The sequence below is a fragment of the Oryctolagus cuniculus genome, chromosome 4, assembly GCF_051225735.1.
Source record: "Oryctolagus cuniculus isolate XC-2025 breed Fujian yellow rabbit chromosome 4, ASM5122573v1, whole genome shotgun sequence".
NCBI classification, from domain to species: domain Eukaryota; kingdom Metazoa; phylum Chordata; class Mammalia; order Lagomorpha; family Leporidae; genus Oryctolagus; species Oryctolagus cuniculus.
Window position 1 is genome coordinate 125,160,688 of NC_142870.1, and position 25,378 is coordinate 125,186,065.

A 25,378-nucleotide genomic window follows, 5' to 3' on the forward strand; every position below is an offset into this window, starting at 1 on the left:
TCCTTAACAAAACTGCTACAAATCAAATCAAGCAGCATAAAAACACTATTACACACGATGCCCAACTGAGATTTATTTCAGGAAATGCAAGGTTGTTTCACACTCAAAAATCAATTAATATACCATTTATCAATAGAATAAAGTACAAAAACCACATGATTATCTGAATAAATGCAGAAAAAGCACCTGACGATTCAACCTCTTTCATAATAGAAACATCCAATTAACTAGGAATAGAAAGGAACTTCCTCAATTCAACAAAGGGTATCATAAAAAAACCCAGCTAATATCATACTTAATGCTGCTTCCCCTGAGAGGAAGAATAAGGACTACTGCTTGCAGATACTTCTACTCAAAATTATTCTAGAAGTATTAGCTGGGATAGTGTATTAATCAGTTTTTTTTTTTTAAAATCACTGTAATGAAATACCTCAGAGAGCTAGCTTTATAAAAACACAGGGTTTGGGGCTGGTGCTGTGGCACAGTGGGTTAACGCCATGGCCTGAGGCACCAGCATCCCACCAGGGCGCAGGTTTGAGACCTGGCTGCTCCACTTCCGATCCAGCTCTCTGCTATGGGCTAGGAAAACAGTAGATGGAAGTCTTTGGGCCCCTGCACCCACTTGGGAGACCCAGAAGACACTCCTGGCTCCTGATTGGCGCAACTCCAGCCATTGCGGCCATCTGGGGAGTGAACCAATAGATGGAAGACCTCTCTGTGTAACTCTTTCAAATAAAAATAAATAAATCTTTAAAAAAAAAAAAAAAAAAGAGTTAATTCCCCTAATAAATCCTCTAGTGTGTGAGTGACTGAATATATCTAAGTATACAGTGGGTCTTTGAAAGTCCTGTGGATAAAAGAAAAACAAAAATATATAATTTTATTTCTCAACACAAATTCCATCAACTGTTACCAGTCCTTAAGTCCCTGAACTGAGAATCTTGGAAATTTCACCATGTCAATACAGTTGTTACTTTAATCACTGAAGAAAAACGAGCACCCTTAAAGTTTTAAGATTAGGAAACCAAATGAAGTCAAAAGGAGCCAACTCAGGACTATGATGTGGACACTTAATGATTTTCCATTAAAATTTTCATAAAATTGTCCCTGAGGAATGAGCAGGAACATTGCCCTAGTAAAGGACTGTTTGGTATCTCCTTCCCCCAGGCATTTTTCTGCCAAAGCTTTGGCCACCTTTATCAAAACACTCTGCTAATACAAAGATGATAGCATTCTTTGGCCCTCCAGAAAGTCAATAAGCAAAATGCTTTAAGCATTCCTCAAAACTGGCTCTGGTCTGTTTTTGCTTTAACTGGACCATTTCTACCTCCTTGGTAGTCACTGCTTTGATTGTGCTTTGTCTCCAAGATTAGGTTGGTAAAGTCACCTTCCACCTCCTGTTGTAATTGTTCCAGGAAATACTTCAGGACCTTGACCCACTTGTTGAAATTTTCCACTGAAAGCTCTACTCTTGACTGTAGTTGACGTAGATGCAAGTTCTGGTACATATTAGAGCACACAGGTTGCTCAACTTTAATTTTTCGCCATTGTGTAAGCTGATCCAGTTAAGATGACTATAGCGTTGTCTATCATTCCCACTGTTAGTTGTCAGTCATCTTCAATTAGGGCACAAGCAAGGTTAACCTTTTCCTTCAAAATTTACATGGATGGTCAGCTTCTGGGTTTTGTCTTCAACATAACTGTATCCCCTCTGAAAATGGGTTATTTATCCATTTGTAAACTCCAGATTTCTTTGAAGTATTGTCCCTATAAACTTTCCATAGAGCAGGCTGTTTTCATGTTATTCTGACAGGGACTGTTTCCAAACTGATGTCTTAATTATTCTTCTTTTTAAGAGAGAAAAAGAAAATTTTTTAAAGAATAATTTTTTTTTTTTTTTTGACAGGCAGAGTTAGAGAGACAGAGACAGAGAGAAAGGTCCTTCAGTTGGTTCACTCCTCAAATGGCCGCTACAGCCAGCACGCTGAACCAACTGGAAGCCAGGAGCCAGGTGCTTCCTCCTGATCTCCCATGCGGGTACAGGGTCCAAGCACTTGGGCCATCCTCCACTGCACTCCCAGGCCACAGCAGAAAGCTGGACTGCAAGAGGAGCAACCAGGACAGAACCGGTGCCCCAACCGGGACTAGAACCCAAGTGCCGGTGCCACAGGCAGAGGATTAGCCTAGTGAGCTGCAGCGCCGGCCAAGAATAATTTATTTTAAAGTCGGAGTTAGAGAGAGTCAAGAGAAAGGGAGTGACAGAGAGCTCTTCCATCTGCTGGTTTACTCCCCAAATGGCAGCACAGCCAGGATTGGGCCAAGGTGAAGCCAGGAGATTCTTCTAGGTCTCTAACATGGGTACAGGAACCCAAGGACTTGGGCCATCTTCTGCTGTTTTCCCGGGAGCATTAGCAGGGAGCTGGATCGGAACTGCTGCACTTGGGACTCAAAACAGTGCCTAATATGGATGCCGGTTGGCAGTGCTGATGGCGGCTTAATCCGCTACACACACCATCCCGTCTTAATTTCTGAATGCTTCAAATTAGATACTATCCAGACATGTTAACTAGTATGAGTTTATTTTGATGCAAAAAAAAGAAATCCAAGCACAGCTTCCTTATAGCATATTTTCTATGAATTTACTGAAGACTCTTCATCCATTGTCTATAATTATATTTATCTATAATCCTATTTGTTTTGTTTCCTCTGGAGAACCCTAATACACTTAATATAAACAGTATGACAACTCACCATAGTTTAAGAGTTACAATATGACTGAGCAATTCCACTCCTACATGTTTACCCAATAGAAATTAAAATTTATATCTAGACAAAAGTTTATACAGAAATGTTCATTAGCAGCATTATTCATAATACCCAAAGAGCAGAAACAAACCAATGTCTATTAACTGATGAGCAGAAAAACAAAAAGTGTTTATCATGCAATGGACTATTATTTGGTAATAAAAGGGAATAAACTATTTACACAGGCTATTAACAAAAGTACGTATTTTAAGATTCTAGCCATGAAATGCCCCCAAAATTCACACATTGAAACATAATCACCAATGTGATATTAGAAGGCAAGGCAAGGCTTTTGAGAGATAACATCTTGAGGGTGATGCCCACATGATGGGATTCATGCACTTAAAAGGCAGCTCCAGGGTCCGCTGCCTGCAGTGCTGACATACAATATGGGCGCTGGTTCGAGTCTTGGCTGCTCCATTTCCAATCCAACTCTCTGCTATGGCCTGGGAAAGTAGTAGGAAATGGCCCAAGTCCTTGGGTCCCTGCACCGGTGTGGGATACTGGAAGAAGCTCCTGACTCCTGGCTTCAATCACACAGCTCTGGCCATTGCACCCATTTGGGAAGTGAGCCAGTGGATGGAAGACCTCTCTCTCTGTAAATCTGCCAAGAAAGAAGAACAGAAGAAAAAAAGGAAAAAGAAAAAGAAAAAGAAAAAAGGAAGGGAGGGAGGGAAGGAGGAAGGGAGAGAAGGAGGAAGAAAGAAAGAAAAGCTCCAGGGGTATCTGGCATAGTTAAGAAGTCCACATTCCATTATCAGAGTACTTGGGTTCAAGTCCCAATTCCAGGTTCCTGCTGGATGCACATCCAGTAGTTGGGGCCCTGCTACCCATTTGGAAGACCTTGACTGAGTGCCCAAAAATAGCCCAGCCCTAGCCAGTAAGGGTGTTTGAGGGTGAACCTATAAACTGGAGCTTTCTCTCCCTCTCAAATGAGTAAATAAAAATTAAAGCCTCTCAGGGGAAGGGGAAGGGGAAGGGGAAGGGGAAGAAGAAAAAGAAAAAAAGAAAAAGAAAAAGAAAAACTGCAGCACCAAAGAGCTGCTTTGCTGCTTCTGCCAAGGTGAGGACACAGTAAGTGAACCCTAACCAGACACTGAAGTTGCTAGCAACTTGACCTTGGATTTTCCCATTTCCAAAATTTTGACAAATAAATTTGTTGTTTATAAGCCTCCTTAGCTGAGGGATTATAGCATCCCCAACAGATTAAAACAACAGGCAGATTTGTAAGATGGAAAACTGACTTGTGGTTGCCTAGAGTAAAAGGGAGAGTCTGCGTGACAGCAAACCCTACTCAATCTTGAATCTCGCTCCTCCATTTTGAGGACTGGTACCACTCTCCAGTCATAAGGTTTAAGCGTTACCACAGGCCTTGCTGATTGAGTCAGAAAGACCTGCAGGATGCCTGACAGGAGTACTGTACCACAAGCTACTACCCTGGCTCCCTACTGATCTGTAGGTGCATAACATCTTGCCCCTTCTGTTGCCCTGTGTAGGAAAACAACACCTTGCTGCAGCTTTGTCCGGATCGCCTGTCCACCCTGATCTGGAATCCTATATGTAAGAGAGCTAACATACTCTATTCTTCTGTGAAGGCTCCTTCTTCGTTTTTTGATCTCAGGATTCCTTCACAGTTTTTTTGGGGGGTGGTAGGGGAACAGGGGGCATTGCACACACTGCCAACATTCAGACAGAGATGTCTGGAGGAAAACTGAGGAATGAATACTAAGATACAGGGCTTCTTGGTAATAGCTACACAAATCTATGAATATATTAAGAACCACTGAATTGCATACTTTAAATTGGCTGCTATAAAATAAATATTTAAGAAAAATGAATGTTAGAAGACAGGTACTAGGGCCGGCGCCGCGGCTCACTAGGCTAATCCTCCGCCTAACGGCGCCGGCACACCGGGTTCTAGTCCCGGTTGGGGCGCCGGATTCTGTCCCGGTTGCCCCTCTTCCAGGCCAGCCCTCTGCTGTGGCCAGGGAGTGCAGTGGAGGATGGCCCAGGTGCTTGGGCCCTGCACCCCATGGGAGACCAGGAAAAGCACCTGGCTCCTGGCTCCTGCCATCGGATCAGCGCGGTGCGCAGGCCGCAGCGCGCCGGCCGCGGCGGCCATTGGAGGGTGAACCAACGGCAAAGGAAGACCTTTCTCTCTGTCTCTCTCTCTCACTGTCCACTCTGCCTGTCAAAAAAAAAAAAAAAAGAAGACAGGTACTAGACAGTATTGAATAATTTCTTTTAACTTTCTTACTACCACTCCCGAACACAGCATAAAAAAATCATTATCAATAACATCAGAACAACCTATCTATGAAGTATTTTTGTTCACCTAAAATTTCCCAAATTAGGGGTTGTTCATTTAAAGCTTGATCAGAAAGTATCTTAGGAAGCAGGACTACTAAATTTACATTTAATGTGACCCAGAGGAATTACTGACAATTTCCCAAAATTACAGAAGTGGAAGTGATTTACATTTACACAGATCTCTGAGATTTGAAAAAGGCGTCTGTTTTCTCGGTGACAAACAGCAGTTAAGTATCAGAGAATACTGTGACAAGGAGGCTCTAAACATTTGGGAAACATCCTTTGCAAATGTTACAGGAAATTAGGGCAGAGTGTTTTACCTTTTGGTCTGTTTCAACACTGTTAGTTTGACTTCAAAAAAGAAAAAAGGTAACTTGGCGACATTCAATTGAACAATTTTAGAATAACTCTTATTAGCATAGTTATTACCTCAGAAAAATAATTTTGATGTATGCAAATTAGGCATCAATTTTAGATACATGTCACTGGAGAAATCAGGTCCAAATTCAGAATGAATGCTAACTGGAGTGACCATATGGCCCTGTTTCCTGATTTACATCTGTTGTTCTTGTAGCCTACCTGGCCCAATACTTGTCTCAGATTTTTCATTTTCTAAACATTATTATGAATAATCACATTAAAGTAAGAAGGAATGGTGTGTTCGACTTTCTTTTTAGATTTCTATCTTCTGCCATGGCTTTGAATAGTGCTATGTGGGTTGCAGGTACAGTGAAGTTTTCACTTTAAATTTTAGAAGAGCCAGAAAGCTAAGCACTTAAAAAAATCTTTCTTGACATAATGAAATACACTTCAACACTGGCAACCAGGGGTAGCTATCTCTACCCAGCACTGGGTGATGATGGGAGAAATGTCTCAAACTGCTGCTCCTGCCAGCCATCTGTTATACCTGCCAGTAGTGCCATAGTCACAGTTGGATGTGCCAGGCCATTATAAGCTAGTTCATTGGCAAACAAAAGATATTTGTGAAATACGTGTAGGAAAAAAGATGCTATGAGTTTCTGTGCATGATGTACAGAAGAGAACAATCAGAACACTCTTCCTTCAGGAGTACTGCCTTTTATTTATTTCCTAAATTACATAAATCCATAATTATTTAGTTTGCTAACTATCTGTTTTATAGCAATTACTATAAATTGTTTTTCATAATTGCTTTTATGCTAAAGTCCTATAATTTAGATAAGAGTATATGGTCACTTATTATATCAAACACTTCACTCCCAATTCTATTATAATGGACAATCTTAAGGAGGGAACGGATTTAACTACATAAAGTATTTAAGGCCTCAAAACCATGAACCTGAAGCTATGACCAGGATTAACTGTCATGCTACTACTATAGTAAAGCTGTGTTTTGTTTTGTTTTACCACTATGATTCTGGAGTAAACACAGAAGCATCTCTATTCCCAATAAGCGCAGAAGGAACACTTCGCAATTATGTATGTGCTCTATTCTGCATTATCCCACCCATGTGGGAGACCTAGATGGAGTTCCTGGCTCCTGGCCTTGGCCTGACCCAACTCAACCCAATATTGAGGCCATTTGGGGAGAAAACCAGTAGATGCAATCCAATCTCTCTCTCTCTCTTTCCCTCCCTCTCTCTCTCTCCTCCTCCTCTCCTCTTCCCTCCCTCCATCACTTTGCCTTTCAAATAAATTAATCTTTAAAAAATGTATTAACCCCAAAGCCTTCATTCATTTTAAGTGTCTAACATGAAAACAAAGTTTAAGCACCACAACAGGTAAAAATTTTATCTTTCTAGATAGCAAAGAATTATTATTTCAAGCAGCATCCTTTGGAATATAATTTACTTTTTTATAAAAAAAGGTAAGGGGTTGGTACTGTGGTAGAGTTGAGACACCTGAGACACCATTCTATATGGGCATCAGTATGAGTCCCGGCTGCTCTACTTCTGATCCACTCCCTGCTAATGTGCAGCAGAAGCTCTTCCAAGGACTTGGTGTCCTGTACCCATGTGGGAGACCAGGATGAGGCTCCTAGCTTCTGCCTGGGCCCAGCCTTGGCCATTGTGGCCATTTGGGGAGTGAATCAGGAGAAGGAAAATCGACTCTGTCTCTCTTAACTCTGCCTTTCAAATAAGTCCATGAACCTTTAAAAAAAAAAAAATTGACCAAAATGTCAATTTGTGAGCTAAGTTCCCATTTCTCTATTCGTTGCCAACTGAATAACGTGTGCTGTTGGTGCTCAAAAAAAGGTATCAAAAACATTTGAACAACTGCAAGTCTGTATATTTTTAAAAGTTAAGACATTTTCCTTAAGCCAGTATCATCTGAGGTCCCCAAAACTTCAAAAATATTTCTAGTCTAGGAACACACAATAAAAACCATTTGCTTTTCCTGTAGCACCCCTTCCATTCTCAATGGAAAAAAATACTTTTGATTTCTGAAAGAAATTTACTAAGCCATCATACATAGTGATACAGATAAGTGTTTAATTCTCAATGTATCTTTGATAAAAAGCCCAAGTTATATTTCCATTCATCTCAAAATTTAAAATTTATAAATCCCAAATTTGAAATTAACATTTGAGGAATGGCCAGTTAAGATACCTGTGTCCCACACTGTGCTGCCTGGGTTCAATTCTTGGCTGTAGCTCCTGACTCTAGCTGCCTGCCAATGCAGACACAGTCATGGCTCAAGTGACCGGGTTCCTGCCACCCGCAAGGGAGACTCAGGTTGAGCTGCCAGTTACTGGCTCCAGCCCTGGCCAATGCAGGCAATTTGAAGAAGGAAAACCAGAGACTGGGGGCACACATGCTTGCTTGCTCGCTCGCTCGCTCTCTCCCTCCCTCCACCATTCTACCTCTCAATTCAAAATTTAAAAAATTTCAAAACTACAAATGTAACTAACATTAGGTACCACTGAAGATTTTATATCATTTGAGATCAATATGTGAATATTTATGAAACACCTTTAATCTAAGCAGTCCTCACATGCCAGCAAAGGTGATGAGACAAATTATCACCTCTACTCCAATCCAAAGTTTGACACTTAGATGAGGCATCTTTAAAAAAAAAAAAATTCATTTGAAAGGCAGTTACAGAGACTCAGGTACTTTCTCCTGGTCTCCCACATGGAAAGCAGGGATCCAAGTACCTGGGTCATCTTCTATTGCCTTCCCAGGCACATCAGCAGGAAACCAGACAGGAAGTAGAACAGCCAGGACTGGAATAAGTCCCTGCCACTGATGTGGGAGACCCTAATGGAGCTCCTGGCTTTGGCCTGGCCCAGCCCTGGTTGTTGCAGCCATTTGGGGAGTGAACCAGCAGATCAAAGATCTCTTGCTCTAACTCTGCCTTTCAAATAAATTAATTATTAAAAAAAAAAAAAAAAAAAAAAAAACACAAGTCAGCATTGTGGCCTAGCAGATAAAGGCGCTACCTGCAATGTCACCATCCTACATGGGTGCTAGTCTTTGTCCTGGCTGCTCCACTTCCAAGCCAGCTCCCTTCTAATGGCCTGGGAAAAGCAGTAGCAAATGACCCAAGTGTTTGGGCCCCTGCCACCCATATGGGAGATCCAAATGAAGCTCTTGGCTTCAGCTTTGGCCCAGTGCTGGCAGTTGCAGCCATATGGAGAGTGAATCAGATGATAGAAGATTTCTCTTTTTTGTAACTCTGGCTTTCAAAATACACAGATCTTTAAAAAAAATTAAAAGTATATACATACTAATTAAGATCCTCTTTAAAATTCCAAGTCAAGGGCAGGCATTTGGCACACTGGTTTAAATGCCACTTGGGATGCCCACATACCAAATCAGAGTGCCTGCCCAGATTAACTTCCTATTCAGTTTCTTAATGTGTCAAGGTAGTTGGGCACCTGCTACTGAGCTCCCCGCCCCTGGCTTCATTCAGCCTGGCCCAGCCCAAGTCCAGCTGAGGCTGGCATTTGGGGAGTGAACCAGAGGATGAGAGATCTCTGGCTGCTTCTCTCACTCCCTGCCATTTATATAAAATTTTAGAAAAATAATAAAATTCCAAGTGAAGAAAAACAAAGATATTAGCCAGGGGGAAAAAAATCTATCTTACATACTCCTGAGACAGATAAAATAATTTGGATACTGAATCTCAAATTTTGTGCTATCACTTGATTTTGTGAAAATACTCTTCTCAAGTGCAATGTATTTTTCACAGCCTGTCAATTACGCCTGAGTCCATCTAATACCAGTTGTTCATCCACAACGTAAAGATGAAGTCTTTCCAGTAAGATGCAAGGCTGAAAGCTAATGATGGAAGAAAAATCACCAGCAATTCAACCAATATAGAGCAAACACTGAGGCTTACATTAGCTTCTGAGGTCAGAAATTCAAAGTTTGAGTGTCTTCATTCAGCTTTATAACGAAGATGCGCTGCTGCTCTGAGCCTCACAGGTGCCTCGGTTTGACTGTGTATCGGCTTCTTCACCACCTTGGCTCGTTAAACGCTTTTGGAACGATTACCAGGTACTAAGCAACCGTTCACATGGAGGACCCACTTTTTTGCATCCTTCTTGCAAGAGACTATTAAAATTCTGCCTGAATGCGCTATTAACAGTTATTAATCGCCGTGGAACATCAATTTCCACCCCAAATCTGGAATTCCACACACCAGAATGAAAATTATTTTCGTAAAGGTAGGCCATAAGCAGTGTACAAGAAATACATACTGCTCAAGTAAATGACAACAGAAAACTGAAGTTTCCAGCGGACAAAACTGACTTCGCGACGGTCGGAAAGAACTCCACACAAAATGAAACTTCATATGGAAGCGAAAGCGTGGGTGCCCAACTCAGAACCGGGATCGAAGGGGCGGCAGGGTCTAAAGGAAAAAGTGAGTTGGAGGCGAGGAGAAGCGCGGCGGCGGACCAGCGAGCTCGCCCCGCTCAAGCACTCGAAGCCGGCAACTTTTCCGGCACGCCGGACTCCCGACCCCAGACCCTCGGGCCGGCAGGCTGCCGCTCGCAGCCCGGGGAGGGATCCCGACGGGTCCTCCAGCGAAGCAGGAGAAAGCTGGATGCGGGCGGGACCTGGACACACGGCCTTTCCCCGGCGGGGGAGGGGGAAGGGGAACGAGGCGACAGACCCGACCCGAGGGTGACCCGCGGTGAGAGGGATGCAGCCACGCGGGTCTCGCCGAAGGCAGCCTTGCCGCCGCGGACCCCCAGGCAGGCGTGGGAGAACCAAACGGGCCTCATCGAGGGCAGGCGGGAAACCGGGTGGCGGGAAGACGAGGGGCCGGCCCCGCTGGGACGCCTCACGCGAAGCCCCTACTCTGCTCTGCTTTCGGCGGGCCCCAGGGTCCCCCAGGACAGGCCCCCGCCTCCCGAAGGGCAGGGAAGGGGCCGCGAAAGCCCCCCTCGCACGCACGCGGCTCGCCTCCCTACCCCCACCCGCGGCCGCGCTCACTCGCTCGGCGCCCCGGAGCGGCGCGGGGGAGGCGGGGGCCGGCGGTGCGGCCGCGGGGAGCTGACGCCCTCCCCGACGCGCGGACCTCGACGCGCAGACAAAAATCAACAAAGCCCCGCCGCTCCGGAGCAGAAGACACGCCACAGGCCCCGACCGGAGACTCTCCGACGCACCGCTGCCCGGGCCGCGGGGCTGCGCAGGGGCGACTGGGGACGGGGGCGGGCCCCGCGCGGTGGCTCCCTGGCCATGGAGCCTCGCCGCCTCCGGAAGCCGGTGCGGCAGGGACCCTCACACCGGAGACTGACCTTGGAGTCTCCGTTGCAGAGAGCCATCGGGGCTAGGGCCTCGGCGGCGGCGGTGGCGGCGAGAGTCCGAGACGGGGCGGGAGGCTGCCCGAAGGGTCGGCGCCGCGAGCCGAGGCTGAGAGGGAGGCCTGCTCAAGAAGGAGCCGGGCGCTCAGAGGAGCCCGCCACGGGCTGAGCGCCGAATCCAGCGAGCAGTCACGGAGCGCGGGCCCCAACGCCGCGGGAGAAGAGACCAGCAGTGCGCACGCTGCCCCCGCCTCCTGCTTCCGCCCCGGCCAGCCACTGGGAGGAGCCAGAGCCGCATACAACCCCCGCGCCGCATCCAAACCCACCAGCCGGCGAGAGGCGGGGGCCGCTGGCCTGGCTCCGCCCCCAGGGCCCGCCCCCCACGGGGAGGAGCCCTCCCTCGAGAGGAGGAGCTAGTGGCGCGAGGCCCCGCCCCGGTCACCAAGACCTGCGCTCGGGAGAAGAAACGTTTCAGCTGTGCGCCTGCCTCTGGCCGGCTGTGCTGAGTAAGGGCCCGAGGCACCCACCTGGGCTACGCCACTCCTGCCCCCAGCACCACAGAGCTCCCTGGAAGGAGGGACCCGGGCTCCTGGCCCCACTCCCACCACTCAAGTCCACCGGGACACAAATAGAAGCCCTAGCCGGCTCCCGGTGAAGAGGCTGCCGGCTTCTTTTGACCGCGGCATGGATGAGGCCCTGGGGAGGGGACCCTTTTAGCTGCAGTTGCAGCCTTATCTCAAGTTGCCAGGCGTATGCCTGCCAGGCTGCTTTCAAAAGTTTCCTGTTCCTGTCTCAAGGGCCGTCAGTGTGTGGATTTGGATCAGTTAGGTCCCTCCACACTTCCACAGCTCCTGCAGAAGTTCGGCAGAGGGTGCTTTTTCCAGAAAGGGAATTTGAGAGCAGCAATCTGGTGCACAAATGGGCTAGGAGACTGGTTGTGAGCTCTATTTGCAAGGCAAACATTGTTTTGTGTGTTTGTTTGTAATTGTCTGTGGAGAAGGGACTGTAGTCACTCCAGGTTCCCTTTAGCACTTATCCAGAGAAATAATACATTAAATTTGGTCACCTGGGGGCCTAAGTCAGGATTATGGAATAAATAACACTTGGAATGACTGCCACGTAGCAAAGGTGTTTAACAAATATTCGGTTGTTATAATGCAGCCAATGTTTGCTGGGCTTATACCATAGATCAGGCTCTAGTTCAGGTATTAAGGAACTGGACTGAGACAACCTGACCTCCAAAAGCTTACCTTATTATAACCAGTCTCATGAAAGTAGTGATGTTGGATTGATGTTCTTATCCCGTTTACAATTGAGGAAACTAAGGCTCAAGGAAGTGTACCTCTTAGTGTTGCTGATGACACGGGGTACCCAGTCCAGGAAAGGATGGACATTATTAGTAAGCTATTTACAGGAATAAAAGGCCCACAACCCCAGTAGGCCTCAGAGTATTTCACTTACTTTTCTCTGAACTGAAAAAAATGAATGCTTGCACTTTGCAAAGCTATGGATACTGGATTCTCTTTGGTAGGTCTGTGTGAGCTATCCAGAGAACAGTACAGTAACCAATTGAAGAACCTCAACTTGCATAAACACTCTAAATGGAATGGAATGTGATGTAATATACTGGCATTAAAGATTGGCTAAATCTCATTTACATAAGATAATGCCTAGTTTAAATATATTCTGGTAGCCACTTGCAATTATGGCTAAGATTTCAGTATGCAGAAGTGGGCATTTGGCCTGTGCTTGGCTTTGAGCACCCGTTCACTATGGGAGGCAGCAGTGACAGCACAAGAAGTTGGATCCCTGCCACCTAGATTGGAAACCTGGATTGAGTTCCTGGCTTCCAGCTTCAGCCCTGCCCAGCCTTAGCAACAACAGGCATTTAGGGACCAGCAGATGGAAGATTTCTCTCTCTCTCTCTGCCTTTCAAATTAATCTTTTTTTTTAATTGACAGATAGAGTTATAGACAGTGAGAGAGAGAGAGAGAAAGGTCTTCCTTCCATTGATTCACTCCCCAATTGGCCGCTCTGGCTGGTACTGCGCCGATCCGAAGCCAGGAGCCACATTCTTCTTCCTGGTCTCCCATGCAGGTGCAGGGCCCAAGCACTTGGGCCATCCTCCACTGCTTTCCCAGGCCACAGCAGAGAGCTGGACTGAAAGAGGGGCAACCAGGACTAGAACCTGGCACCCATATGGGATGCTGGCGCTGCAGGCAGAGGATTAGCCAAGTGAGCCACGGTGCCAGCCCCATTAAATCTTTTTAAAAATAAACAAAAATACCCTGAATTGGCTCTGTGTTCAAACAGTACTCTTCTGAGCTTCAGATTCATATGTCTGTATCTGCAATTAGATGACTAAGGTCTTGTTGGGCCCTAAACTCAACAAGTGCAAACAAAACTCTCTCTCACAAACTTCTGTGCCCAGTCACACTGGCACCATACTGGGCAGGGGGAGGGACATTCCGTTTTTAACCAATACGCTGTAGGTTTCTCATAAGCATTCTATCAAGCAGAGGGAGTTTCTTTCTACTAAATCAAATGCTCCCTCTGTAGCTAATGAAATGATTACAGAGTTTTTCATTTTAGAGTTTAAGCTGTCAATGTAGTGAACTACATTGAGTTTTTATTAATTTTATTAATATTAAGGTTGGGATCAACCTTAAGAGATCATGATGCAATTTCCTAAAATGCTGGTTTTGAATTTTTACACTATGTTCATGAAGAATATTGATTTATAGCTTTCTTATGTCTTTAAGATTTATTTACTTATTTGAAAGGGTTACAGAGAGAGGAGAGATGAAGAAAGATCTTCTACCCACTGATTTACTCCCCAGATGGCTGCAATAGCCAGGGCTGGGCCAGGCTGAAGCCAGAAGCTAGGAGCTAGGAGTTTCTTCTGGGTTTCCCACGTGGATAGTAAGGACCCCAGACCTTGGGACCATTTTCCACTGCTTTTCTCAGGCCATTGGTAGGGAGCTGGATCAGAAGTGGAGCAGCCAGGACTTGAACTGACACCCATATGGGCTGCTGGTGTCACAGGCAGTGGCTTTACTTGCTGCGCCACTGTGCCACAACACCAGCCTCTCTTACAATGTCTTTGACTGGTTTTTAGTATCAGGGTAATGCTGTTGTCAAAGAACAAATACAGAGTTTGTATGAAATTATTTCTGGAAGAATTGAAATAGAATTGTTTTTATTTCTTCCTTCACTGTTTGGTAGAATTCACCAATAAAACTCTGGATCCGGAATTTTCTTTCCAGTAAAATATCTAATTGAAAATTTCACTTTAAAAAATAGACACAGGGCTACTCAGGTTATCTTTTTTCTTGCATGAGCTTTGGCAATTTGTTTTTTTAAGAAATTTGTCCTGAGGCCGGCGCTATACCGCAACAGGTCAAGCCTCCGTCTGTAGTGCATCCCACATGGGTGCTGGTTTTGAGACCCAGTTGCTCTACTTCTGATCTGGCTCTCTGCTATGGCCTGGGAAAGCAGCAGAAGATGGCCCAAATGTGTGGGCCCCTGCACCCATGTGGGAGACCTGGAAGAAGCTCCTGGCTCCTGGATTTGGACCAGCCCAGCTCTGGCCATTGCAGTCATTTGGGGAATGAACCAGTAGATGGAAGACCTTTCTCTGTCTCTCCCTCTCTTGGTCTGTAACCCTGCCTTTCAAGTAAATAAAAAATCTTAAAAAAAAAAAAAAAAAAAGTGCTCTTTTCACCTAAGTTCCCAAACTGATATACACTGAGGTTGTTAACAGTCTCCCTCATTCTTTTTAATTTCTAGAACTTGTAGTGATATAAACTTTCTCATTCCTGATATGAGTTATTTCTGTTTTCTCCCTGTGCTTCTTTATCAGTCTGGCTAGAGGTTTACCAATTTTATTGACATTCTCAAAGAACTAGCTCTTGGTTTCACTTATTTTCTATTTGCTTTCTTATTAATTTTCACATTGACCTTTATTAGTTCTTCTTTAATTAGCTCTTCTTATTATAGTTTTTTTTTAAATATTTAATTTGAAAGACAGAATACAGACAGAGAGAGGGAGAGACAGGACAGAGATCATCATCTGATAGTTCACTCCCCTAATGGCTGCAACAGCCAATTCTGGAACAGGTCAAAGCCAGGACCCAGGAACTTCATTCAGGTCTCACATGTGAATGTCAGGGGCCCAAGTACTTGGGTCACCCTCCGCAGCCTTCCCAGGCACATTAGCAGGGAGCTGGATTGGAAGTGGAGCAACCAGGACTCCAGCTCTCTGATATGGAGTGCTGGCCTTGCAGGTGGCAGCTTAAGCTGCATGCCAGGACATTGGTCTCTATTGTAGATTCGTAAGTTGGAATTGGAGATCATTGATTTGAGATCTTTCTTCTAATATAGGTATTTACCCCTACAAATTTCCCTCTAAGTACTACTTTATCAACATCTACAAATTCTGACTTATTGCCTTTTCATTTCCATTCAGTTTGAAATCATATCTGGTTTCCCCATTGATTTCTTCTTTGATCCATGGGTTATGTAGAAGCATGTTACTTTCCAAATATTTGAGGATTTTCCAGAAATATGTGTTATTAATTTAATTCTGCTGTGGTCAGAGTATGTTTCATATGACTTAAAGCCTTTTAAGTTTATTAAAACTTATTTTATGGCTCAGAATATAGTCTATCTTGGTGAATGTTCTGAGTACACTTGAAAAGAATGTTTATTCTATTGTGTGGAATGCTCTTTACATGGGAAATAGGTCAAGTTGTGTTGCTCAAGACTAATACATTCTTGCTGATTTTCTGTTCCCTTTTCCCACCAGTTATCAAAAGAGAAGGCATTAAAATCTCCAACTATAATTGTTATTTGTCTCCTTATAATTCTATCAGTTTTTTCTTCATGTATTGAAGGTTTGTTAATAAAGGGTCAAAAATGTTTACAACTGTCAACACAAGAAGTAAGTGTCTGAGATGGTAGATATATCAATTAGCCTGATAAGATCATTACACATTGTACACATATACTGAAAATACCAGGAGCATGTACTATAATGCAGCAGAATAAGCTGCTGCCTGCAATGCTGGCATCCTATATGGGTGCCAGTTTGTGTCCTGGCTGTTACACTTCTGGTCCAGCTTCCTACTAATGTACCTGGGAAAAAAGTAGAAGATGGCCCAAGTGCTTGGGCCCCTGTACCCACATGGGAGACCCATAAGAAGCTCCTGGATCCTGGCTTTGGACTGGCCCAGCTCCGGCTATTGCAGTCATTTGGTTAATGAAGCAGTGGATGGAAGGTCTCTCTGAATCTCTCTCTCTCTATGTAACGCTGCCTTTCAGATAAACAAAATAAAATTAAATATGTACAATTATTTTCCATTTTCAAATTTTAAAATGTTGAAAAAACATTTTAATAAAGAAAAAATACAAGTGTTTAGAACTGTTATTGATCACTTTATCATGAAATGATATAAACATGGAATTGATTAATTGATCACTTCATGAGGTATTCTTTCTCTCTGGTAAAATTATTCCCTCTGGTATGTAATCTGTTCAAGATTAAAATAAACAGCCATGCCAGATTTTTTGACTAGTATAGACATGATGAATCTTTTGCATCCTTTTGGCCTGTTAGTGTCTTTATGTTGTTGTTGTTTAAGATTTATTTATTCATTTGAAAGAGTTAGAAGAGATAGAGAAAAAGATTTTCCATCCTCTGGCTCACTCCTCAAATGGCCGCAATAACCAGGGCTGTGCCAGGCCAAAGCCAGGAGCCAGGAACCCCTTCCGGGTCTCTCATGTGGGTGGCAGGGGCCCAGGGACAGCCATCTTCTCCTGTTTTCCCAGGCCATTAGCAGGGTGCTGAATGGGAAGTTGGATGGTGGCGCTGCATGCAGCAGCTTAACCCTCTGTGCCATAGCACAGGCCCCAGAAACTTTGTTTAAACTGTTCTTGTGGGGAGTAGTATATAGTTGGATATTGCTCTCTTTTGTCAAGTATGTCAATTTCTTTTAATTGGAGTGTTTAGACTGTTTAAAGTGACTATGGATGTATTAGGCTGGGTAATTTTATATGAAAAAGATGTTTATTTAGCTCACAGTTCCCAATGTTCAAGGGTCTGCATCTGGTGAAAGGCTTCTTGCTGGCAGAGTCCCAGGGTAGCACAGGGCAGCACAGGGCAAAAGACAGGGCATGCTCCTGTGTGTCTCTTCTGGCCTCTCTCCCTCTTCTTATAAAGCCACCAGTATTCAGCCATGGAGGCTTACTTTGATGACATCTAATTCTTTTTTTTTTTTTTAAGATTTTATTTATTTATTTGAAAGTTAGAGTTACACACAGTGAGGAGAGACAGAGAGAAAGGTCTCCCTTCCATTGGTTCACTCCCCAAATGGCCGCAACAGCCTGAGCTGCGCCGATCTGGAGCCAGGAGCTTCCACTGCGTCTCCCACACGCGTGCAGAGGACCAAGGACTTGGGCCATCCTCCACTGCCTTCCTAGGCCACAGCAGAGAGCTGTATTGGAAGAGCAGCAGCCGGGACTAGAACTGGCACCCATGTGGGATTCTGGTGCCACAGGCGGATGATTAACCTACTGTGCCAAAGCGACGGCCCTGATGACATCTAATTATACTCACTTCCCAAAAGACCCCCCTCTAATGACCACTGACCACCACTGCTGGATTAGTATTTCTACTCTCTTAATACCTCACAGTGGGGTAAATTTCAACACAGCAGCCCTTGGGGGACACACACAAATCACAGCAGTTTACAGGTATAATCTAGAGCCTCTCTCAAGACAGTCAGCTGAAGCCATGGATGGGCTCTCCTCTTTTGGTTATTATTATTATTATTATTTTGACAGGCAGAGTTAGTGAGAGAGACAGAGAGAAAGGTCTTCCTTTTCCATTGGTTCACCCCCCAAATGGCCACCACGGCCAGCGCTGTGCCAATCCGAAGCCAGGAGCCAGGTGCTTCCTCCCGTGCGGTTGCAGAGCCCAAGCACTTGGGCCATCCTCCACTGCCTTCCTGGGCCACAGCAGAGAGCTGGACTGGAAGAGGAGCAACCGGGACTAGAACCCAGGGTGTTGGCGCTGCAGGCAGAGGATTAGCCAAGTAACCGCGGCGCCAACCTACAATTTTTTTTTTAAGATTTACTTATCTAGGGGCCAGCGCTGCAGCCCAGCAGGTTAACGCCCTGGCCTGAAGCACTGGCATCCCATATGGGCACTGCTTCTAGTCCCGGCTGCTCCTCTTCTGATCCAGCTCTCTGCTATGGCCTGGGAAAGCAGAAGATGGCCCAAGTCCTTAGACCCCTGCACCCACATGGGAGACCCGGAGGAAGCTCCTGGCTCCTGGCTTTGGATTGGTGCAGCTCCAGCTGTTGTGGCCAATTGGGGAGTGAACCATCAGATGGAAGACCTCTCTCTCTGCCTCTCCTCTGTGTGTGTGTAATTCTGACTTTCAAATAAATAAAAAAATCTTTTAATAAAAGATTAACTTATTTATTTGAAAGCTAAGTTTTCAGTGAAAGGAGAGGCAGAGGGGAGAGAGGAGAGAGGAGAGAGAGATTCCATCTGCTGGTTCACTCCCCGAATAGCTGCAACAGTCAGGGCTGGGCCAGGTTGAAGCCAGGAGCCAGGAGCTTCTTCCAGGTCTCCCACATGGGTGCAGGAGCCCAAGCACTGGAGCCATCATATTCTGTCCCCCAGGGTACACGTTAGCAGGAAGCTGGACCAAAAGCAGAGGCAGCACACAAACCCAGGCACTTTGATATGGGATTCAGGTATCCTAAGTGGCCCACCCCAGAATCTTTTTAATGGGTCTCCAGTGATCTCAGGAAAATCTCTAAACTTCAAACTGCTATGGGGTACTTGGAGATTTGGTAGCCCTTGTTTACCTTTCAGCCTAGTTTCTTACCACTGCTCCCCTCACTCTACTCTCCAGCCACATTAAACTAATTTAGTCCCTTAAACATAACATGTTCTCACTTGATTCAGATCTTTTGCACACAAATATTTTCTGTCTGGAATGCTTTTTAAAAAAAAATCATAACATTTTAATTACTTAATTTGAGAGGCAAAGAGACAAGGGGAAAGATAGAGAAATAGATCTTTCCTCCACTGGTTCACTCCCCATAATGCCCACAACAGCTGGAGCTGCGCCAGGCAGGAGCCAGGAGCCAGGAGCCTAATCTGGGAATCCCTCATGAGCAGCAGGGATCAAAGTACTTGAGTCATCACCTCTTGTTTCCCACGGCATACGTGAATAGGAAACAGACTGAGATCAGAGCCAGGACTCAAATCCAAGTATTTCCATAAGGTATGTGGGGTTCCTAAGCAGGCATCTTAACTGCTATGGCAAATATGGACTCCTGTTCAAATATTTCTATCCCCAACCTCCAACTCTGAAGTCTTGGGCTGGATGTCACTCCTCGTCAGTGGTCCTGTAATCCTTTTCCCTTTTGTGAGTACTCACCACCCTCTGTTGTATTTTTGTGTTCACTTGTCTCTGTCCACTGAGGGGCGTGTATCACCCAGTAGCAATGAGCAAACCCAGCAGGCAGATACTGATTTCTAAATGCCATTCTCTAGTAAGAGAAACCAGGCCTTCTTGGAGAAATAGATTTCAGGACTGACAGCAGAGCAAAACGACTAGGAACATCTTTTATGCCATGAAGCAGAAATGTTCAAAACATTATGCTTTGAAAAAACATAAAAAAGTATAATGTTCAAAACATTATGGGACAATGTCAAAACATGGAAGTCAGCTTGAAAGAGCTTTTGCTGGGGCTGGAGCTGTCGTGTAGTGGGCTAAGCCCTGCCTGCAGTTCTGTCATCCCAAAAGGGCACCGGTTCTAAAGTCTCAGCTGCTCCACTTCCTATCCAGCTCTCTGCTATGGCTTGGGAAAGCAATGGAAGGTGGCCCAAGTGCTTGGGCTCCTGCACTGGCATGGGAAACCCAGAAGAAGCTCATGGTTCCTGTCTTCAGATTGACTCATCTCCAGCCTTTGTGGCCACTTGGGGAGTGAACCAGTGGACAGAAGACCTTTCTCTTTGTCTCTCCCTCTCTCTGTCTGTGATGCTACTTTTCAAATAAATAAATAGATCTTTAAAAAGGGGGGAAAAAGAGTTTTTGCTGGCCAAATCTGGGACAATATATTAAAACAGCAATAGTGGGGCTGGTTTTGTGGCATAGGAGTAAAGCCACTGCCTACAATGCCAGCATGCCATATGGGCACCAGTTCATGTCCCAGCTGCTCCACTTTCAAACCAGCTCCTTGCTTAATCACCTGGGAAAAGCAATGGAAGATGGCCCAAGTGCTTGTTGGGTCTCTGCTGTCCACGTGGGAGACCAGGATGAAGATCCTGATTCCTGGTTTGGACTGGCTTAGCCCTGGCCATTGTAGCATCTGGGGAGTGAACCAGTGGATGGAAGTTCTCTGCCTCTTCCTCTGTCTCTGTAACTCTTTCAAACAAATAAATAAGTTTTTTTTAAATGATAGTACACATTATAATCATGAATAAATTAGGACCCACTAGTCTATGCTGATATAAGTAAATGATGAAAGGAGAGATAAAAAAGCTACTCCTTTAATGGAATGTTAACTAATAAACGTAGAAGGAATAATTGAATTAGAGAATGATCATTTTGTAGCCACCACAAAAATAAAGTCAATCAAGACACATCATTGTAATCCATAAGCCGTACTTTGGAAATTTATATTCATTAAATAAAAGTTAAAAAAAAAAAAGACACATCAATGGGTGGTATAAAATTTGTGGATCAAAGTTGGGTGACGAACATTATCTCAAAGTATCTTTCTACAAAATAATTATTAATTAAGCGAGAAAAAAGTATAGTAGAGACACCTGAAGATACCTCCTTACTCAAGCGAACAAGGTTAAAATAACCAGCAATGTAATAAATGGACATCATGTGTCACCTGATAGATGTAGTTAGATGAGCACTGTGTAACTTCAATGGTATTCTGCCTAAAATGCACTACCTGAGTCCAATCATGAGTAAACAAACATCAGATAAACCCAAACAGAAGCACATTCCACAGAATGATCGGTGTGTAATTGTCCCAGTTATGTACTGCTATGTAACAAATACTCCCAAGCCTAGTGACTTAAAAACAATGATGCTATTTATTTAGCTGTAATTTGGGCAGGGTTTAGCAGGAACAGCTTTTTTCTGCCCTATTGTGTCAGCTGACACAGCCCAAAGCCCAACTCCATTAAGCCTCAGTTAGACTCAAAGGCTGGGAGCTGGAATCACCCAAAGGTTTCCTCACTCTATATGATACCTGGATCAGGAAACTAAAACAGATGGGATCAGCCTTTGGTCATTTACACTCAATGTGGTGTACCACAGCTGCTTCAGGGCAACTGGATTCCCTGTATCTCAGCTCAAGATGGGGGACGGGGGCAGCTCTGTGGTGCAGTAGGTTAATCTTCCACCTGCGGGCGCCAGTATCCGATATGGGTGCTGGTCCTAGTCCCGGCTGCTCTTCTGATCCAGTTCTCTGCTGTGGCCTGGGAAAGCAGTGGAAGATGGCCCAAGTCCTTGGGCCCCTGCACCCGCATGGGAGACCCAGAGGAAGCTCCTGGCTTCAGATCGGCTTAGCTCTGGCTGTTGTGGCCACGTGGGGAGTGAACCAGAGGATGGAAGACCTTTCTCTCTGTCTCTCCCTCTCACTGTAACTCTTCCAAGTAAAAAAATAAAATCTTAAAAAAAAAAAAAAAAGATGGGGTGGGCAGTGGACACCAGGTAGAAGCTACATGGCCTTTTCTAACCTTGCCTTACAAGTTACACAGGTTTGCTTCCCTGCATTATACTCATTGTATGAATCACAAGATAGTCCAGATGCCAGAAAATGGTTCTGGAAGAATATAGGGAACTTGAAATATGATGCGATGCTTGGAAAATACAATTAGTCACAGTAAACTTTAAAAATGTTAGGTCATGGAGGATGGGGGGAATGATTCCAGATCCAAGGAGACAGCAAGCTGGGTAAAATACATAATCCTAGACTTTATCCTTTTTATTTAAAGGATATTATTGGGACAACTGCAGAACTACAATGGCGTTCTTTTTTTTTAAAGATTTATTTATTTATTTATTTGACAGGTAGAGTTACAGACAGTGAGAGAGACAGAGAGAAGGGTCTTCATTCCGTTGGTTCACCCCCAAATGGCCACCACGGCCGGCACTGTGCCGATCCGAAGCCAGGAGCCAGGTGCTTCTTCCTGGTCTCCCATGCAGGTGCAGGGCCCAAACACTTGGGCCATCCTCCACTGCCCTCCCCGGCCACAGCAGAGAGCTGGACTGAAAGATGAGCAACTGGGATTAGAACCCAGTGCCCATATGGGATGCTGGCACCGCAGGCGGAGGATTAACCAAGTGAGCCATGGTGCCGGCCCCAATGGCGTTCTTTAACTTTGCTATAAGTTTGGGATCATTTCAAAATTTAAAAATTAAATCATAAAAGTCTTTTTTAAAAAAATCATATGCTTAAGCCTTTCAGGAAGCAACTGATGTTGTATAATAAGGTCCCATATATGATATATCCATATTTTAGTATCACATTTTATTAAAGCATAATGTCATTGAACATCATTATTATTGCTATATTTCATTGATTATCTAAATTATGTTCTCAAATTAAGTCTCCAGCTCTTAGAGTAAAACTGACATCCTTTGGATGAGCAATGACTCAGCCAAATCCAGTCCCTTCTCTATTTCTAGGTAAAAGAATAATACACATTTTGGTATGTTGCCTTTGAAAAGTTTCCAAACTTGGTGATGCATAAATTCTTCAATAGTAGCTGTAAGCCTTATTTAGCCCTTTATGTGTCAAGGCACTACTATAAATGCTTTACATATGTTAAGGCATTTAATTCTCACAATAGTCCTGCGAGATAGGTACTCTTATTGTCTCCTTGTCATTCTTTGAGAAGAGAGAGAGAGAGAGAGAGAAATTAACTAGCCAAACGTCATAACAGCAAAAAACCACAGCACTGAGATTCAAACCAGGTTGAGTGGCTCTGGTCTTTCATTGTTTGCTAAAAATTAAAAATATAGCGGCAGGCACTGAGGTGCAGCAGGTTAGGCCACCACTTGGGATGCTGTCATCCCATATCAGAGTGCCTAGGACAGAGTCCCAGCTCCACTTCCACTTCAGCTTCCTGCTAATGTGCATCCTGGGAGGCAGCAGTTGATGGCTCAAGTACTGGGTCCCTGTTACTCATGTGGGAGATTTGGATTGAGTTCCAGGTTCCTGGCTTTAGCCTGGCCCACCCCTGTTGCCCTAATGGTTACAGGCATTTGGGGAGTGAACCAGAGGATTGGAAGAACTCTCTCTTATGATATGTCTCTCTTTCTCTGCCTTTCAAATAATAAATCTTTAAAAAAATTAACAAAAAAACATATGAAAGTATATTGTGAAGACATGCAAAGAGAAGTTCAGGGTGGGACAAACAAGTTCACTGACATTGAATGCTCTTCCTTTTACACTCTCCAGTCTTCCACTCACACATTTATTATCCTTTCTTCAACTTTCTCCACTACTTAGCCAACTGGACACGACACACCTTCTTTCATCTGTCCATTGCCATTCTGCTATCTCTCTCTGCCCTTTAACTATTTACAACATATATATCAAAAGATTTGGGTTGTGACTGTATGTGCTTTACTTACACTAAAAAAAAATATGGACACACTTTGTAAATTGTAAAGTGCTTTATAAAGTATTAGTAATTTTCTGAATATGATCTATTACCTAGCACATTAAGAGTATCCAATATATGGTTGTAAAATTATTTGGTAAAGTACTATGCACTCTTATTTCTAAAACTATGCATTAACAGGAAGATGGATCAGAAGTGGAACAGTCAATATTTAAACTGTCACTCCAATATAGCATGCTGGTGTTGCAAGCAGTAGCTTAACCTATTGTTCTATAATACTGGCCCCTTTTGTTAATTTCTTACTGTGCCTAACTTACAAATAAAATTTTATTATAGGGGGCCAGCGCTGTAGCACAGCAGGTTAAAGTCCCAGCCTGCAGGCCGGCGCCGCGGCTCACTAGGCTAATCCTCCGCCTAGCGGCGCCGGCACACCGGGTTCTAGTCCCGGTTGGGGCGCCGGATTCTGTCCCGGTTGCCCCTCTTCCAGGTCAGCTCTCTGCTGTGGCCAGGGAGTACAGTGGAGGATGGCCCAGGTGCTTGGGCCCTGCACCCCATGGGAGACCAGGAAAAGCACCTGGCTCCTGGCTCCTGCCATCGGATCAGCGCGATGCGCCGGCTGCAACACGCCAGCCGCGGCGGCCATTGGAGGGTGAACCAACGGCAAAGGAAGACCTTTCTCTCTGTCTCTCTCTCTCTCACTGTCCACTCTGCCTGTCAAAAAATTAAAAAAAAAAAAGTCCCAGCCTGCAGCGCTGGCATCCTGTTTGAGTGCCGGTTTGAGTCATGGCTGCTCCACTGCTGATCCAGCTCCCTGCTAATGTGCCTGGGAGAGCAGTGGAGGATGGCCCAAGTCCTTGGGTCCCTGTACCCACCTGGAAGACCCAGAAGAAGCTCTGGTCTCCTGGCTTTGAACTGCCTCAGCTCAAGCTGTTGCAACCATTTGGGGAGAGAACTCACATATGGAAGACCTCTCTCTGTCTCTGCCTCTCTGTAACTCTGTCTTTCAAAAATAAAATAAATCTTGAAAAAAACTTATCATAGGTTTTTATATTTAGGAGAAATGTCGGATATATAGGATTTGATACTATTCACAGTTTCAGGCATCTACTAAGGGTCTTGGAACACAGTCCCTACAGATAAGGGGAGACTACTGAGACTACTGTTTCTGATATCCTGAAAAACATAAAGCTACAGGGAGAGAAAGCACATCAGTGAGCTTGGGGATGGGTGGAAAGACTGACTTCAAATGGGCTCAAGAGAAGTTTTTAGAGTCACAGAACTGCTCAGTTTCTTGACTGTGGTGGTGGCTAGACACCTCTGCAACTGTTAAAAACTCATAGATCTGTACACCAAAAAGGATACATTTATTGAATTTTAAATTTTACTTCAATAAATCTAATCATATCCCAGCAAAAACAATTTTTAAGTTCTTAGAAATATATAGATAAAAACATTCAGAAGATAGTGAACTTCCTGGAAAACTAGTGATGAAACCTACAACCAGATATAAATAAAGGAAGGAGCCACTAGATGGTGGTATTGATTTTTATAATAGAGCCCAGGAAAAACTTGAAGCTGAGAGATCATAAACCTAGCAGTGGAGTTATTTTTTGGCAAATTTCCTGCATGTACATTGCTACATTGCCCCATCTTCTGCTGTCTAGCCTTTAGCCACGTTGGTTTCTGGGTTTTTGCTAAGGCAGGTATCCTGGCCTTGGGCTGACTTAGGACACTAATATCCTTTACTGAAATTCTCCAGTACACACAATGTAAGTTTACTAGGATTTCCAGGATTAGTTAATGAACAGAAAACAAAGGAAAAATCAAAGAAATTATAAGAAAATTTCTCAAAGTTC

The 25,378-nt window shown here is 44.4% G+C and overlaps 1 protein-coding gene across 2 annotated transcripts in view; it reads right to left on the bottom strand.

Annotated features, from left to right (window-relative positions):
- Positions 1-25,378, bottom strand: part of GMPS (guanosine monophosphate synthase) — a 100,654-nt gene that overhangs the window by 63,188 nt on the left and 12,088 nt on the right. Inside the window, exon 1 of one of the 2 annotated variants that reach the window (XM_008266379.5) lies at positions 10,844-11,216. The exons of the other annotated variant lie outside the window; for it this stretch is intronic. Coding sequence (XP_008264601.1) covers positions 10,844-10,870 — 27 coding nt within the window. The 5' untranslated portion in view covers positions 10,871-11,216. Of the gene's footprint in view, positions 1-10,843; positions 11,217-25,378 lie in introns of those variants that run through there. 2 annotated transcript variants of the gene reach the window in all.